An 18,388-nucleotide genomic window follows, 5' to 3' on the forward strand; every position below is an offset into this window, starting at 1 on the left:
CATGTGAAAAACAACTATTCATGTTTCTTTCATCAAATTTACATAAATCTTTTTGCCTTTTTCTCTCCAAGTTTTATGCATACTTTTGAGACTCCAAACGTAGCTCTGCAGTCAAGTATGCTGCACATCCACTCATTGAGGTCAGTTTTGGAGGAACGATTGAAGAATGTGATGGCAAGGTTTGTGAAACCACATGTTGCTCCTCCTCTCTCCTAGATGTAGATTATCATACTCCAGCAAATCAAAAGAATGATTGTGATCTGATGATAGGGAACTCTGCGTCTGTTTTAGTAAACACTTTGAAGTCTGAGGAAAAGTGCATATTCTTTATGTCTGTTAGAAAGTGTTTCTCTTTATCTTGTGACTACATGGTACACAAATTTCCTTTCGAAGATGAAGTTTTAATTAATGCAGAAGTTGGAAATATTTCTGCTATAAGTTTTTTTTGCTAGTTGCTTTACGTCGCACTGACACACGCAGGTCTTATGGCGACGATGGGACAGGGAAGGGCTGGAGTGGGAAGGAAGCGGCTGTGGCCTTAATTAAGGTACAGCCCCAGCATTTGCCTGGTGTGAAAATGGGAAACCACAGAAAACCATTTTCAGGGCTGCCGACAGTGGGATTCAAACCTACTATCTTCCGAATACTGGATACTGGCCGCACTTAAGCGACTGCAGCTATCGAGCTTGGTCTGCTATAAGTAAGACACCATTTTCTAGCCTTAGATTCTTCATTAACAAGTTTCCAAACATTCTGACTAATGAAACGGAACACTTAGATAAAGAAACTGATACAGTAGAACCTCGATTATACATTTCCGGAAACTACGTTTTCCTGTATTATTCATTCAAATTACGCGGTCCCGCGAGCATCCTAATTAAATTGCGTTGTAAAAATCCCACTATATCCGTTCCTCGAAGAAATGATTTCCTGAATCAACCGTCCCATCAACGCTAGATCCTCGATCACGCGTTTATCAAGAAACTGTATCTTACGAAAGGACGGCTACGGCATACTTATGGATCTCGGTGTTGTCGTCCCGTCATTGCGGTAATTGTTTTGAAGAAGTACTGTACCGCTAAAGCGATCGGCGGCGAACTTGCATAAGGGATCACGTTATCATCGCATTCGGGTAGTATTGTTTAGAGAATCCTCGGAAATCATGAAGAAGAGAGTGTCCACAACAATTGGAAGAAGATAGAGCGCATTTCGACAGCTCTATTTGAAGACGGAACGAGTTTCGTCAAATGTTCGTACTTGCAAAACATCTACATTATGTCCAGGCTTAGATGTTTATTTCTTTACTTTTTTTTAGTGTACCACCGAACAGGTTTTCGGCATTTCCCTTAGGGCACTGTATAGTCACTGGGCTTTTAGGCAGCAATCGAAACTGCTCCTCCTTATGTAACACAAATTTAGTATTTTAATATTATCGAATACGATTATGTTACAAGTAATGAAGATCATTTTATTTTCCGTATTGAAAGAATCTCAGTAATAATATAATTTTTTGGACTCCAACCTATTCAATACATTACAGGATGTTAACATTTTTAGTTAAACATCGTTAAAGTGGAGACATGTTTCGCCCCCCATGTGGGGCATCATCAGTCAGATCAAAGCACCTCAAAATTAAACCAGGCGTCTCGTTGGAAATTATGAACATAATATGTAAGAAAGAATACATTAAAAAACACGTACAAGGTCCTATCTTAAACGAAATAACAATAGACTAGTTACACATAGTAAAATACGCTAGTGGTTTCTTAATATTAAAATGAGGCCATCGTATGTACAGTATAACAATGAAAGTAATCAAAGTCTATATGATATTGAGTTCGAAGGTATATACTACGTAGAACTACCTTGTATGTGTTTTATTAATGTATTCTTTCTTACATATTATGTTCATAATTTCCAACCAGACGTCTGGTTTAATTTTGAGGTGCTTTGATATGACTGATGATGATGCCCCTATGGGGGGCGAAACATGTCTCCATTTTAACGATGTTTAACTAAAAATGTTAACATCCTGTAATGTATTGAATAGGTTGGAGTCCAATAAATTCTCTTATATTATTATTACGATTATGTTATCGAGACCAGAACAGATGTTGCATCTTACATACATAAAGCCATGGGAGGTTTTGGGATTGCCTATTACTGTTTTCATCCTAATATAAGACTGGGAATTTCACGTTTTTGTGTTAATATGTTATAAAAGCCGCAGTTGTTTTATTGCGCACGTTACATTTAAAAACTTTGTATCATTTTGCACTCGTACCGACTTGTACAGCGACCACGCTTTCCAGCTGAGCTCAAGGTAGCGAATAATCGTAATTTCGGAAGTGCGAATTATATTTTTTCTCTTTCCAATTTGATTGTGATTAGTGACGGGCAGAACTAAATATAATGCATTCGAGAACTTGAGGATTGATACTTTCAAAACCATATTCTTGAGTTCAACATAACCTTTAAAAGTCGATGTAGGCCTAATTTACGGGGTACAAGATTTCCATAAACTGACTAGGAACAGCATACCGGTGACCAAATTACAATGGAAGATTAAAAAAAAAAAGGATTTTGCCATCATGTTGGGTGCTTTTGTATCGAATGTGCTTTATTTTATTAGATTAGAGAATGAAAAACTACTTGTGGTCAGTTGTTGTTTGGCTTGGCGTTACGGGTATTGGATTTTTCGAAGCGTTTGGCTGATCAAAGTTGCTGAACTGAAAAAAGTTTTCAGAGGAAACTGACAAAGTTTTCCCGCTAAACTGAGTGTAAAGTTTCGAGATTTTTAAGTCGCGTAATTAATATTTGAAGCCAGCCCCACGGTCTAACTTGCCTGCCTCTCACCCGGAGGGTCCGTGTTCGTTTACTGGCCAGGTCGGGCATTTTTACCTGGATAAGAGGGCTGGTTCCAGGTTCAGTCATTCTATGATTACACTAGCCTGCAAAAAAAAAAAAAAACTCTTTTTGTGCGGTAAAAATGAAAATAGGTGGGTCTTATGTATTTCTTAATGCAGAATTCGAGAAAAAAATTAGTTTTGGCGTATCACGTCTGGTTTAGTGGCAATTTTACAAAATGTTATTTTGTTCTTACGTAAAATTGTTGATACTTAGTATTGATTAAATTTGATATATTAATGTAAATTTCAGCTTGCAAAACGTAATCATATTTTGCATGCATTAAATACACATAAATGCTGCTTTGTAAGCAAGTAGATGGTTTGTGTTATATTTTTAATGTATACTGAAATTCGTGAAACTAAAGCATAAAGCGCCTATTTAGTTACGGCTGTACAGTTGCTTTTAAATTAATATAACCGTACCTAGAATAAAAATTACATGGTTAAACATACGTAGTTTTGTTACATTATGTGCAGGTTATGTTCACACCTCCGTCTTTTCCCGTTTTCCGTGGAATTACCGGGTTTTTTAAGTTCTTGAATGATCTCTAGAAGGGTAGTCTCGTGCAATCGACCAACAGTAATCGGCTATCATATTCACATCCCAACGTCCCTGATAGCGTCGTTCTGCATCTCTTAGACGCTGATGAAACCTTTCACCTTGTTCTTCACTGACAGCTTCTAAATTTGGAGGGAAATAATCCAGATGCAAAGCTAAGAAATGAAGCTTAAGGCTCACATTACAACCGAGCTCGTTAAACTTTACCAACATTTTCCTTACAATGTATTGAGGGTCCTTAATGTTGCCAAGGAATTTAGTCACTACATCTTTGAATGCGTTCCGTGCCTCTTTCTCAATTTTGGTCATTGTATCTGTGAAATTTTTATCCTTCACCAGTTTACGAATCTGTGGTCCATCAAATACGCCTTCTTTGATTTTTGCATCTGATAATGAGGGAAATTTAGAGGATAAATATTGGAAGTAGAATTTTTTCACGGTCAATAAGACTTACATTCAAGACATTTTTGGATTCTGGTTGTAGTTGTTTCCTTTCTGGCCAGTTCACTGTATCCCAAAGTTTATCCCGTGTCCTGCTAACCCATTCGCATAGGAAACAGGGAAATTTTCTATAGCCTTTTTGTTGTCCCGGCAACAATGCAATGATCTTCAAATCACCGCAAATTTGCCATCCATGCTCATGATATTTAATATTTTCAAGCACCAACTTTAAGGTCTCGTATGTTTCAGACATTTTTGTGGAGTGTGCAAGGGGTACGGATGCCAGAACATTTGTATTATAAAGCAAAATAGCCTTTAACTTCTTTTGGAAGAGTCAATATAAAAAAAAACGCCAGTTACTAGGATCATACTCTTTCTCTCCCAATTGATGTAGAAAATTTGAAACATCCGTACAAAATACAAGTTCATTTTCTTGAGTGTAATACTTTCGGAATTCTTTGTCACAATTTAGGTACCAGGAAAATGTAACACCGTGTGCCAACATATTCTTTTCGCACAATCTTGAACCAAGTAATTCACATTTTTGTTTGGTTAGCCCTAAGTCCCTTATCTGATCATTCAATTCGGATTGCGTGAATTTGTTTGAAGGTGTGTCATATTGATGTGGCTCGAAATCTATTTCTTCATCGTCAGATTGCAATGCAAACAATAACAAATCGAATCACATAATTGTATTCTAAAAAAAGTTGCGTGAGAACATCTCTCAACATTATATCTTACGAATTCATGTAGATACTAAAACACCAAATTGCATCAAAACTAGACGTGATAGAAAAAAAAATAGCATCATTTTCGGAATCAGGGCAGCGATTTCCATAAGAATTACATATTTTCTATTTTACCGCAAAATCATGTTGGCTAGTGTTACCTTTAATTGAGGAGCTGTTAAATGGTGATATGGCGACCCTGGTCTAGAGAGCCAGGAATAACGGCCGAGAGGATTCGTCACACTGATCATGCGTCACCTCGTAATCTGCAGGCCTTCAGACCGAGGGCTGTCGCTTGGTAGGCGGAAGGCCCATTGGGGCTGTAGTTTGGTTTAGGGGCGTTTGTAAGATTATAAGTATACATATTTAATTTTGGTGATGTTTAGTCAAATTGTTGATTGTTCATTCGTTCCCGGATCTTCCGTTTTCCCGTATTGTACGTTTTTTTCTGTGGTCCCTCCAAAAACGGAGAATCGAGGTTCCGCTGTATTCTGCACTCCCAGTTCTGTAACTTTCAGCTCGAAGAAACAGGCTTGGCAAAAGAAGAATTGATGTTCAGTGGGCATTGGTAGGTCAGATGAAATCACCTGATGGTGTACAGTGGAACCTCGATTATCCGTTCCCGGAAAATACATTTTCCCGGAATATGCGTTCAAATTACGTGGTCCCGCGAGCATCGTAAATAAATCACGTTGTAAAAGTCCCGCATTATCCGTTCCTCGAAGAAACGATTTCCCGGATCAACCGTCCAGAAATTCCAGTCCCATCAACGCTAAATCCTCGATCAATCGTTTTTTAATAAACTGTATCTCACGAAAGGACGGCTATGGCATATTTATGGATCTTGGCGTTAACACCCCGTCACTGCGATAATTAAAGCAAGTATAGTACGCGAACCTTTTCTTGAGCCCTACTTCCCATTCAGCACTATGGAGCTCAGGGCTCAAGAAAAGGTTCGCGTACTATACTGTACTGGTACTGAAAAGCGATCGGCGGTGAACTTGCATAAGGGACGATCTTAGCATCGCATTCGGGTGGTATTGTTTAGAGAATCTCGGAAAATCATAAAGCAGAGAGTGGCCACAACTGCAAGGAGACACGGCGCATTTCGACAGCTCTGCTTGAAGACGGAACGAGTTTCGTCAAATGTTCGCACTTATAAAACGTCCATATTATGTCCAGGGTTAGATGTTTATATTTTTACATTTTTTCGATTGTACTGCCGAAGAGGTTTTCGGCACTTTGCTCAGGGCACTGCAGAGTAACTGGGCTTTCAGGCAGGAATCGAAACTGCTCCTTCTTAATACAAATTCAGTATTTTTCATATTATCGTACATGATTATGTTAGCGAGACCAAAATAGATGTTGCACCTTACATTTTAAAAAAAAAAGAAAGCCATGGGAGGTATTGGGATTGCCTATTACTGTTTAGGTCCTAATGAAAGACTGGGAATTTTACGTTTTCGTGTTAAAATACCAAAAACCGCAGTCGTTTTATTTGCGCACGTTACATTTTAAATGGTTGGTATCATTTCAAACTCGTACTGACGTGCAGCGAGCGCGCTTTCCAGATGGCCTCAAGGTCACGAATAACCGGAATTTCTGAAGTTTTGATAATTTCTTTTATCTTTCCTATTTGATTGGATTTGTGACGCGCAGAATGGAATAAAATGCATTCGAGAACTTTTAAGAATCGATACTTACATTCAAAACCATGTTTTCGAGTTCAACATAACCTTTAAAAGTCGATGTAGGCCTAATTTGCGCGGTACGAGATTTCCGGAAACTGACTACGAACAGTATACCGGAGACAAAATTGCAATGAAAGATTAAGAAATGAACGGATTTCACCATCATTTTGGGTGCTTTTGTATCTAATGTGCTTTATTTTATGAGATGAGAGAATTAAAAACTACTTGTGGTCGATTGTCGTTTGGCTTGGCGTTATTAGATTTTTCGAAGAGTTTGGCTAGCCTAATCAAAGTTGCTGAACTGAAAGAAGTTTTCACGGGAAACTGACGAAGATTCCCCTGTAAAACTCGCGTACCGGTAATTAATGCGGTTTCGCGGTCTAACATGCCCGCCTCTCATCCAGAGGGCCCGTGTTCGATTGCGACCAGGTCAGACAATTATACCTGGATATAAGTCTGGTTCCAGTTCCACTCAGCCTACGTGATTACCTTTAATTGTGGAGCTATCAAATGGTGAGATGACGACCCCGATCTACAGAGCCGGGAATATCGGCCGAGAGGATTCGTGGCACTGACCATGCCCACCTCATAATCTGCAGGCCTTCGGGCTGAGCAGCGGTCGCTTGGCAGGCAAAGTTCCACTGGGGTTGTGGTTTGGTTTGGTTTGGTTTAGGAGTTTTTGTAAGATTCTAATTATAAATATTTCATTTTTGTGATGTTTAGCCAAATTGTTGATGGTTTTCATTCATTCCCGGATTTTCCGTTTTCCCATGTTGTACGTTTTATTTTCATGGTCCCTCGAAAAACGGAGAATCGAGGTTTCACTGTACTTAAATATGACAGACTCTCTAAGGTGATGCTTGCTATTTTATCAATTCCACATAGCAATGCAGAATGTGAAAGGATTTTTAGCAGATTCACAAAGACAAAAACACGGTTCAGGTCCTTGGTGTCTGAACAAACTTTAGAGAAACTTTTAACCTTGACATAAGTTCAGCAAGGCAAGTGTTTTGAGCAAAAATTTAGCTCCAAGTTTCTGAAGAGGGCTGAGTCAGCTACGGGTGTGTGGAACAACAATTAGTCGTAATGTGATCAGCATATTGAAGGATGAGAAGTCACGTGTTCCTACAGTTCAGGTATGTCCAGTATTTAATATTCACAAATAAATAATGTACGTAGGCCAAATTAAGTTGTTAATATATCGAATTATAATGAATTAGTTCATGTTCTGCCATCAGTGATGTGTCGTAATACGCCGCGTTTCACTGCCAAATTTCTACTAATTTTTTAGTTTTGAAAGTTGGCTTGTCTGTATATGCTTAATCAACATGCATCACTGAGGACCAAAAATGGTCAAATTTGTTGATTCCGGTCATAAAAACTCGCTCCGAAGATTCTTCTCACTTTATACTTGACCCTGTACAATGGGATAAGGTTTTGACATACGTACCTGCATTATCTCCATGGTGTTTAAATTCTTATGAAGTGAAGGCATGCACATTTTAACTGGCTGGAAAGCAATCCACGTCTGATTCATTCCTTCAGCACATTTCCTTGCTGTTTTTTTATGCTTAAAAAAATTTAAATGTCTTATTCAAAAGAAATGTTCTTGTCCTTGCATGCAAAAGTAATTATTTTGTCATGAATGTTAGCGAACTTGGATTTTATATTTGAACTCAATGTTTTATTCACGTTATCACATTTTGAAGTGATGTTTCTATGAAAGCTGCCAAGGAACTTATCTCAGAGATATGATCATGGAATGTAAAACAGGAATTTCACATAATTTAAGTTATATTGAATACTGGTTTATTTTAGTATACTGTATTTACCCGTCTGCAGTCTGAGTTGAAAGACACCTTAGAGAGATGGTAGATATTCAGGTGTTACAACTTGTTCCCAGAATGCCACGTATTTCTGTTCGTCATCCCAAGGATTTATCTACTGCTCGGCATTTAAAAGTGAAATATCCTGCATTATACTCGATGGTAGCTGGTGAAATATCTTCATTATTACTGTCCATCTTATCAACTTCACTCAGTAGTTCCACTTGTTTCCATGACAGTAGTTCATGGAAAATCTTGCAAGAGGAGCACCAATACCAAATAACAGTTTAACAATAGAAATTTGATATTCCCATTAAAAAAAAATATATATATTGTTTCATTAACGAAGGATGCCAAACACAATCTTACAATGGCATATTTCGAATCATAATTTACAATGTATGAATAATAATGGTTCATGGTGTGAGTTACTGTAGTCGCGTCCTAGTTCGTGAACCATGGGCAACGGCTGAGTGGCCTAGTAAGTGGTCCTGAGAGTCAGGATACCAGTTACTATGGAATGGGATTGGGCATTTCGGACATATGCTGAGTCATGGCCTTCCTTGTGCTCAGGCGGCTAGGGCTATACAATCCACTGGTGGTCCGTAACGCATTAGAGGAGAGATCCTCACTTGGACTATGTGTAAGTAGGATAGCATCCTGCTTCATGAATTTGAGCTCAAAACATTTTAAGCAAGCCTCGGACCTATGGGAGTAAGGGTGTCACACTCCCATTTGACAGGCGAGGGATTTTTGGAAACAACATTGGCAAACGAAATGGAATTTGATGGGGGAGCTATCAATATTAATGGGGCTTATGGAAGAAAGAAAGTAGAACAGGCTAAGTCAGCAAAGAGGATGCATCTGGATGTGCTAGGAGTAAGTGATATTCCGGTAAGTGGAGATTACGAGGAAAAGAGGAGATTATAAAGTGTACTTGACGGGTGTTAAAAATGGAAGGGCAGAGTGTGGGATACGGCTGTTTATCAGGAATACTGTTGCACACAACACTTTCTGTGCAAGGCATCTAAAAATCGCAAACAGTAAAGTAATATTAAAGGCAAATACAATATTTGTCTTCGTCTTTGAATCATGTGGATTTTTTTTCGTTGCTTGAGGTTATGTTTGCCAGTGATTTATCCAAGTGCGTTATTTGAATAGGACTAATGTCAGTTAACTTTGGATACATTTCAGAAATAGTTTTCTCCACGGCACTTGAAAGGTCTAAACTGTGAATCAAAGTGATTGCATGCATCAATGGGTCTTAGAATACTTTGTGACGCAGCAAGGGCTGACATTTCTGAATTTTGAGAGAGGTGCCGTGGCGAGACATCGAAGCATGTTGTAATACAGACGGAAGCGAGAGACCTTCTCCCTTCATCGCAGGAAAGTTCGATAAGTCACGATGTTTTAAGGACATCGGGTACTTTCTGAGCAAGAACAGGGCATCTAAAATGCATACAGTACGGTAGTCCAATGAATACAGCACGTCCACAGAGGAGACAGCATAGATTTATCCTCATATTTGAATCATGCTTTTTTATTTCTTTCGTTGCTTGAGGTTATGTTTGTCAGTTATCCAAGTGCATTATTTAATTACTGTAAATGCACCTTGTTGGATACATTTTGGAAATATACTTTTGCCATGGCATTGGAAAGGTTTAAACTGTGAATCAAGGTTAATTACATTCAGTAATGGGTCATATAATATTTTGTAATGCAGCAAGGGTTGGCATTTCTGAATTAGGAGTTGGCGGTTAATTTGAAATCACGTAATTCGAAGTCCGAATTTTGCATCCTAGCAACTTCGAATTAACAAGGTTTTACTGTAATTGCACCTATCTATCTAGGGAACAGGAAGGTTTGCAACAACTATCGAGGTATCTCATTGGTTAGTATACCAGGCAAGGTATTCACTGGCATCTTGGAAGGGAGGGTGCGATCAGTAGTTGAGAGGAAGTTGGATGAAAACCAGTGTGGTTTCAGACCACAGAGGGGCTGTCAGGTTCAGAATTTCAGTATGTGCCAGGTAATTGAAAAATGCTATGAGAGGAATAGACATTTGTGTTTGTTTCGTAGATCTAGAGAAAGCATATGACAGGGTACCGAGGGAAAAGATGTTCACCATACTGGAGGACTATGGGATCAAGGGTAGAACATAAAAATCAATCAAAGGCATGTATGTTGACAATTAGGCTGCAGGGGTTAGACAAGGATGTAATCTGTCACGTTTGTTGTTCATAGTTTACATGGATCATCTGCTGAAAGGTATAAAGTGGCAGGGAGGGATTCAGTTAGGTGGAAATGTAGTAAGCAGTCTGTCATATGCTGATGACTTGCTTGGTCTTCATGGCAGGTTGTGCCGAAAGCCTGCAGACTAATATCTTGCAACTTAAAAAAAATAGGTGCAGTGAGTATGGTATGAAAATTAGCCATTCGAAGACTAAATTAATGTCAGCAGGTATGAAATTCAACAGAATTGAATGCCAGATTGGTGATACAAAACTGGAACAGGTAGATAATTTTAAGTATTTAGGATGTGTGTTCTCCCAGGATGGTAATATAGTAAATGAGATTGAATCATGGTGCAGTAAAGCCAATGCAATGAGCTCACAGTTGCGATCAACATTATTCTGTAAGAAGGAAGTCAGCTTAAAATTGGTCTGTTTTCAGATCAACTTTGCTTTACGGTAGTGAAAGCTGGGTGGTCTCAGGATGTCTTGTTCATTAGTTAGAAGTAACAGGCATGAAAGTAACGAGAATGATCGCTGGTACAAACAAGTGGGAACAATGGCAGGAATGTACTCAGAATGAGGAGAATAAGGCTAAGTTAGGAATGAACTCTGTGGATGAAGCTGTATGCATAAACTGGCTGCGGTGTTGGGGTTATGTGAGGCGAATGGAGGAGGATAGGCTACCTAGGAGCATAATGGACTTTGTTATGGAGGGTAAGAGAAGTAGAGGGAGACCAAGACAACGATGGTTAGACTCAGTTTCTAACGATTTAAAGATAAGAGAACTAAATGAGGCCACAGTGCTAGTTGCAAATAGAGGATTGTGGCAACATTTAGTAAATTCACAGAGGTTTGCAGACTGAACGCTTTTGCATCATTTGACGACCCTAGCTCGTCATAGTTATTCGTGGCACATGAATCAAATTACGAGCTCTGCTCGCGGCGATGCACAGCTGTACATCAATCCATGTAGTTCAGTCACTAACTCACAGATGCCACTTGTATGCATTCTGAGTTGAAGTTTACACATGTGGCTTCGGTTTTTTCCCTTTCACCAGGTTCTCACACACTTCCGGAACAAGAGATAAGAGAATCTTTTTTCATATTATTTCACTCTTGTCAGCTGCCATCATGGCGTCAAGCAGATGTGTTGGTGTTGATGAAGAAGGAATACGGAAGCTAATAGATAGTGTTTTTGAGAGTGATATTGAAGGCAGTGATGTTTGTGATGACGAAATAGACCCTGAAGTCCTTAGTTTGAATACTAGTGATACGTATAATAGTTCTGATGACACGGAAAGTGATGCAAATAACGACGGTGTGTTGAGTCTTTCGAAACGAGCTCGTACCTCAGCACAGACTAACTTGACTGACTGGAACTGGACAAAAAGTGACAATAAACCTGTTGTACATAAGTTTAGTGAATACAGTGGGGTTAGTGAAAACTTATTGAAAAAGTTTGATACGCAGGCACTATCTGAACTCTCAGTTTTTTGTGAATGCATGAACCCTTTGTTTGACAAAATATCTGTCGAGACAAATTCATATGCAGCAAAACAGTTGAGCAATCCTGACAGAAAAATGTTGAAAGACGATGACAAATGGTTTGAGACTACACCCGACGAAATTAGGGCATATTTTGCGTTAGTTATACTAATGTCACAAGTGTGAAAGTCAAGAATACAGTTATACTGGAGTAAAAACAGGTGTATAAACACTCCTATTTTTCGTGAAACCATGAGCAGGGGAAGATTTATTATAATTTCACGATTATTACATTTTGTTGACGATGAACAAGTTGAAAGTAGTGACAGACTAAGAAAGATTAGGCCTATAATACAACATTTCTGCTCCAAATTTTCAGAATTATATTTACTTTCACAAGATGAAAGTCTAATGAAATTCAGAGGCCGCCTTTCATATGTGCAGTGTGATAGGTCTAAACGTTCTAGGTTTGGAATAAAAATTCACAAAATTTGTGAATCAAGTTTTGGCTACTGTCTGTCTTTCAAATTTATGTAGGTGATGATGTAACAGATCCAAGTCTGCCAGCAAGTACAAACGTTGTGCTCAGTATGTGTGAACCCTTGTTAGGCCGAGGGCATACATTGTTTTTAGATAACTGGTATTCTTCCCCAGATTTATGCAAAAGGCTACACGACAAGCAGATGAATGTAATTGGAACTGTTAGACAGAACCGAAAAGACATGCTCGCGATATCAGTAATTCGAAACTAAAATGTGGAGAGTATGAGACGTGGGTTGCCAACAGTATGTTGTGTAAAGTGGAAAGATAACAAGGATGTTTGCTTTCTCACCACTAAACATAAATCAGCTGACGTGACAGGGACAGGCAAACTTAGACGAAAGAGAGGACAAACCCCTAGGGAAGAAGTGATAAAGCCCAAGTTTGGCCTAGAATACCGGAAGGGGATGGGTAGTGTTGACCTTCAAGATCAGGTTACAGCTCTGTTCCCCGCCATGAGACGCACAGTGAAAGGGTATAGGAAAATATTCTTTTACCTCCTAGATATTTGTATTTTCAATTCCTTCACTGTGTATCACAAGATCACTGCTAACAGAAAGACGAGCTACACAGACTTCAGAACTAGCATTGCACAGCAGCTACTAGAGACTGTTGAGTTGCCGGAGTACTCTGTTCGAGGTTGACCTTCAGCGAGCACCACCCCCACCGGATTACAAGCTAAATCATGGGCCCACTTTCCCAAGCGTATTCCCCCTACAGAAAAGAAATCAAAAGTCACAAGAAGGTGTGTTGTGTGCTACAGCTAGGGTAAAAAAAAAGTGAAAGTTTCTGGCAGTGCAAAAAGTGTTTTGAGGTGTACCACACCCAGCAGACATACTAAAATAGCGGCATTGGTAAGTTTTTTACTTCGTTATCATGCATACAGATTTTCAGAAAGGAATATTTATTACTGGTTGGTTTGGTATGATTTTCTAAATAATAGTGGGATGACGATGGCCGTAGAGCGGTACTTAAATGTGATTTCTTAGTGAACTCCTATGGTATTTAAATGTGAGGCGAATGGGTTAAAAGCATAATGGTCCAATATGATGATGTATGTAAATAATCATGATAAACAATTAATATTAAATACCAAATTCATTACTTTTTTTTTTTTTTTTTTTTACGCATTCTGATTAACTACAAAAGGTTGTGATGTCTGTGGAATAGAATTGGCTATCATTGACTTAAAAGCTCTAGGGGAACATTGACTGTATGAACTTAAGGGGGGAAAATGTAATACTGTAGGATCATTCATGTTTGGTGGTATTGTTCTTAACATATAATACATATTCTTGATTATATTAAATTACAAAATTTATTGCCCTGGCAGCTGTAATATGTATGGAAACTGGAATTAGTTTTTACAGCAAATTTGCAGCACGGTCAGGAGAGTAGACTCATAGGCTAATCTAGGGATGACATACTCTAATTGGTGTATGGGCCATACAATTTAAAATGTTTACAATGACATGCAGGGTCAACACATTGGAGATGCCGCCTGTAGAATATACGGGTGCGTTGTATCATTGCTGCAATAAGATATGTATTTTCTTTCTCACTACATAGCATGTTCAATTTTTATTTAATTTCTTTTTTAGTGAAATTAATTTGTAAGTTGCATATTGTAGTATGTTACAGATACGGTGAATTATGTTACTCTTGGTTCTCTTTGCCTATTATGTGACTAGGTTATTGAGCTTTCAGCACATTTTCAGGAGGTTACAATGCTCTGCAGCGTATGTATCGTGACATCCAGGAGCCTATGCTGAGTGCTGCGAGTGAACAGTTTGGAAGGAACCCCTTTGCATCATTGGTGGAAAATAATGCAGCTAATTCAGGTGCGTTTCTTGCTCTGAAGTTTCAGTCCCAGTTCAGTTTTTAGTGTATTTTTCAGTTGATCTGCAAAAATTAGATAGTATACTCTTTTATTTATGAATCATTGGTATGTTGTAGATGGAACAAATCCACAGCAAGGTCAGGAGAATAGAGACCCATTGCCTAACCCATGGTCTTCTCCTGGAGGTGAAACTGGTGGAGGGACAACAGGATCTGGTACTCCTCGTTCTGGCACGACACGCCCTTCAGGGCTTCTTAGTACACCGGGCTTTCAAAGTCTTATGCAACAAATGATGGAAAATCCACAGCTCATGCAGAATATGTTGGCAGCTCCATACACTCAATCTATGTTGCAAGCATTTGCTGCTGATCCCAGCATGGCTGCTCAGATCATCAACAGCAACCCACTGTTTGCAGACAATCCAGCCCTTCAGGTGAGACAGTGCACATTAACTTCAATCTTCATTGTAGATACATAATTATTTTGTGGTAAAATTTACCATATATTTGTTTCTCAATATAGGAACAAATACGGTTGATGTTGCCCAACTTCTTGCAACAACTCCAAAATCCTGAAATGCATAACCTCATGGCTAACCCACAGGCTTTAGGAGCACTGATGCAGATTCAGCAAGGAGTAGAACAGTTGCGCTCAGTTGCTCCAGGGATGGTTAATAGGTAGGTGCTATGAGAAAAAAAGCAGTGCATTTGAAAGTGATTGAATTAACTCAGTAGATTTGATTCTGTTTTAGAACCTTCAATCTGTAGCCTTTCTGTTATTTCTGAGAAATGTTCGAGCAGTAACTCTTGTCATGGAGTGTGTAATTTCTACTAATAGGTCCTATTATAGACGTAATTTAAAAAATGAGATCTTTACAGTGTGCCGGGTAGGACTTTTCTGAATGATGTATGCCTATATCATCCTGGGTACTTTGTTCTCCCTATTTACTGTATTTCTGTGGATACCTTGTGCAGTGAGAAAAGTTGCCCATTCTCATTTTTGTGGTGAAATTTTTTAAATGTTTCTTAACCTGATGAGTGCTACACCCGCCTATAGACGGGCTGACACGGCCGGTCCACCAGTGCTACGCCCGTCTATAGACGGTGCGCGAGAATTTTAATTTTTTTGAGTTTCCCGGTTCACTTTCGAGTGCGAATTTGATCTGTGAAATGTTCTGATATCTGTTGGGCATTATGTAGAACTAACTGATCAGAGATCAGCTTCGGGAAGTAACTTACAGAGCTTTTTGTAGACGTTTGTGGAGTTCATCTGTGATGTAAACAAACATGGCGGATCAACAATCTCTTTGCTCTTGCTTTGATGTTATTTCGGATCACAGAATCTTTCAGTTATTAACCACAGCGGAAAGTGATGATAGATATAATCATTTTAAGGAATTGTTAAGCAATTTTGAAAGTGAGAGTGATAGAGAGAATGCCGAAAATATTGTGAGAGAGAAAACGAACCTCCTTCTAAACGAAAGAAGAAAAATACGGGGAGTACAAAAGCTATTTTATCGCTAATTTCGTGGCGGATGGATTACTTTTCTTCACCATAGTTTCAGGTAACTGTGACAGGCTCTGAGGGCCAAGTAGTGTTTGATGACAAACAGAAAATCATTGATTTTTTTAGAAACTTTTGTGCCAGTGGAGTTGGTGCAGATAGTTGAACAAATCGGCATCACAAACAACCAGTAGAAAACATTTAACTATCACCACATTCCAGGTTTGGAAAGTATTGTAAAATATCAACTTATATACTTCTAAGGAGTTACATGTATTAGTTGCCTACAGATTTTAGGAATTATTACTTTGGGCTCTTTACTTTGTATAAAGACAATGCACGCATGGGCACATAAGTGTAATTTTGTTTCTCTCAAAATAATATTGAACATAAGGTTTAGGATTTTCCATTTGCATTTAGATTTATAAACAACCAACATTTATAAACATTTTAAGCTAATTACCCCACTGATAAGTTAATAATTGAGGATTCTAAAATTTTTTTTACATACGAATGAAAGAACTCGGCACTGAGGTACCAAACAGTCAACTGGTAACTCAGCACTTATAAGGTTAACAGTACATATGTACTTAACACGAAAATATTAAAGTAAAACATGAATATTTCTTAAGTGATGCTACGATCTTTGTTCCTGTGATCTGTGACTTGAAAATTAATATCAGGGCACTAACACATTGAAGGTTTTCGGCAGTGTAAGGACAAGGCAGGCTAGGATTGGGAGGGAAGCGGCCATGGCATTAATTAGGTACAGTACCAGTATTTGCCTGGTGTGAAAATGGGATACTACAGAAAATCATCTTCATGGCTACCACCTGTGGGATTCAAATACACCCTTTTCTGAATGCAATCTCACACGGCTACGTGACAGGAACTGCGTAGTTAACTTGCTTAGTGTTTTGCCTTTCTTTATCCTGGACTTGCTCACCGTTTGTTCTTTGCAACTGTCCGCTAATCGTATCCATGTTCTTCTACCAAATTTGTTTGTCCTGGAGATTTTCCACCCTTATCGATATGCTAATAGTCTTCATTTTCTTTGTGCTAAACCTGGCAATACTCATTTTAGTAGTAGAGTGTATTATTGAAAAATCCTTTAAATACATGTACATTCCTGATAGATTCCCTGAATTCAAAGTCACTCATGATGTAGTTTGTTATGGGTCTGGTGTCCTTGCTTTCCCATGTGTACCAGTGAATGGCCATAATCCACGATCTAGCTAGGTTATGTGATGTTGGTACCAGAATGAATTAAGAAGATAACCATGTGTGACGGTCCATTTTTTGGCCTTTACGGAGAAGGGCCGTAATTTTGTGTAGGCTGAGGATAGGTCATGGAAGATCTAAGATGGTGATTATTGTTTTAAGAGAAAGTACAATTAGGCAACCATCCTCTGTAAAGATCTAAGATTGTGTCGATTTATACCAAATAATGTCCGTACATAACTACTTAAATAATAATACCAATACAGTAAAACCTCGTTAATTCAAAGTCGTTGGGACTAAAAAATCGGACTTCGAATTACGTGATTTTGAATTAACCGCCAGTTCGCAATTCAGAAGTACCAACCAACACTTGCCGCGTTCTAAGGCCTGTTACTGCATGCAGTTAACCTTGATTCACAGTTTATACATTTCAAATGCCATGAAAAAAGAACTATTTCCAAAATGCATCCAAGAAGGTGCATTTACAGTATTCAAATAATGCACTTGGATATCTCACTGGCAAATATAACCTCACGCAACGAAAGAAAGGGGGGGGGGGGGGAAGCACGATTCAGACGAAGAGAAATCTATGCTGGCTCCCATGTGCAAATGCTTTAGTCATTGGATTACTATACTGTATGCATTTTAGATGCCTTGTATTTACACAGAAAGTACCCGATGCCCTTAAAATTGAACTTTCATGTGACTCTATCCTTGTACGATTTCCCGCCATGGCACTTCTCTCGTACTTCAGAAATGTAAACACTTGCCGCGTCACAAAGTATTCTAAGACCCATTAATACATGCAATCACCTCGATTCACGGTTTAAACCTTTCAGATGCCATTTACAATGTTCAAATAATGCACTTGGATAAATCTCTGACAAACATAACCTCACGCAACGAAAGAAAATAAATTACACAATTCAAATTCAAAGATGAGGATAAATTATGGTGGTTTCCCTGTGCAAATGCATTACTTTTTGGATTTCTGTACTGTTTGCATTTTTAGATGCTTTGTACTGGCATGGAAAGTGCCTGACGCCCTTAAAACATTGTGGCTTATCGAACTTTCCTATGACAAGGGGATAAAGTTTCTTGCTTCCATGTGCTTTGCAACGCACTACAATGACCCCCATCCTCCACCCTTCTACGATTCTCCAGTTGGCACTTTCTACTTTAAAACAACCATAAGACAGTTTGGGCTCGCATTAAAATAAAGCAATGCAGTTTCATCGTCAATGACAATACTGTTCGGTGCCTACGAATTTATTATATGAGCCACGTTTTTCGTCAACTGTCGGCATTGCCAGTGTTCGCGGATTCTCTTTTTCCACACACTGCCTGTTGCGTGATATTACGGCGTTCCTTAAAAGGTTGAATACAAAAAAATTCCGATTTCATTCTACTT

General features: G+C 38.7%; 1 protein-coding gene across 1 annotated transcript in view; it reads left to right on the top strand.

The window, feature by feature from the left end:
* Ubqn (ubiquilin) overlaps positions 1–18,388 on the top strand; it is a 156,458-nt gene that overhangs the window by 42,379 nt on the left and 95,691 nt on the right. The window contains exons 5-7 of the mRNA XM_067137095.2: positions 14,132–14,254; positions 14,370–14,686; positions 14,776–14,930. Of these exons, the coding sequence (XP_066993196.2) occupies positions 14,132–14,254; positions 14,370–14,686; positions 14,776–14,930 (595 nt within the window). The remainder of the gene's footprint in view (positions 1–14,131; positions 14,255–14,369; positions 14,687–14,775; positions 14,931–18,388) is intronic.

This window comes from Anabrus simplex, chromosome 1 (assembly GCF_040414725.1).
Source record: "Anabrus simplex isolate iqAnaSimp1 chromosome 1, ASM4041472v1, whole genome shotgun sequence".
In the NCBI taxonomy this organism is placed as follows: domain Eukaryota; kingdom Metazoa; phylum Arthropoda; class Insecta; order Orthoptera; family Tettigoniidae; genus Anabrus; species Anabrus simplex.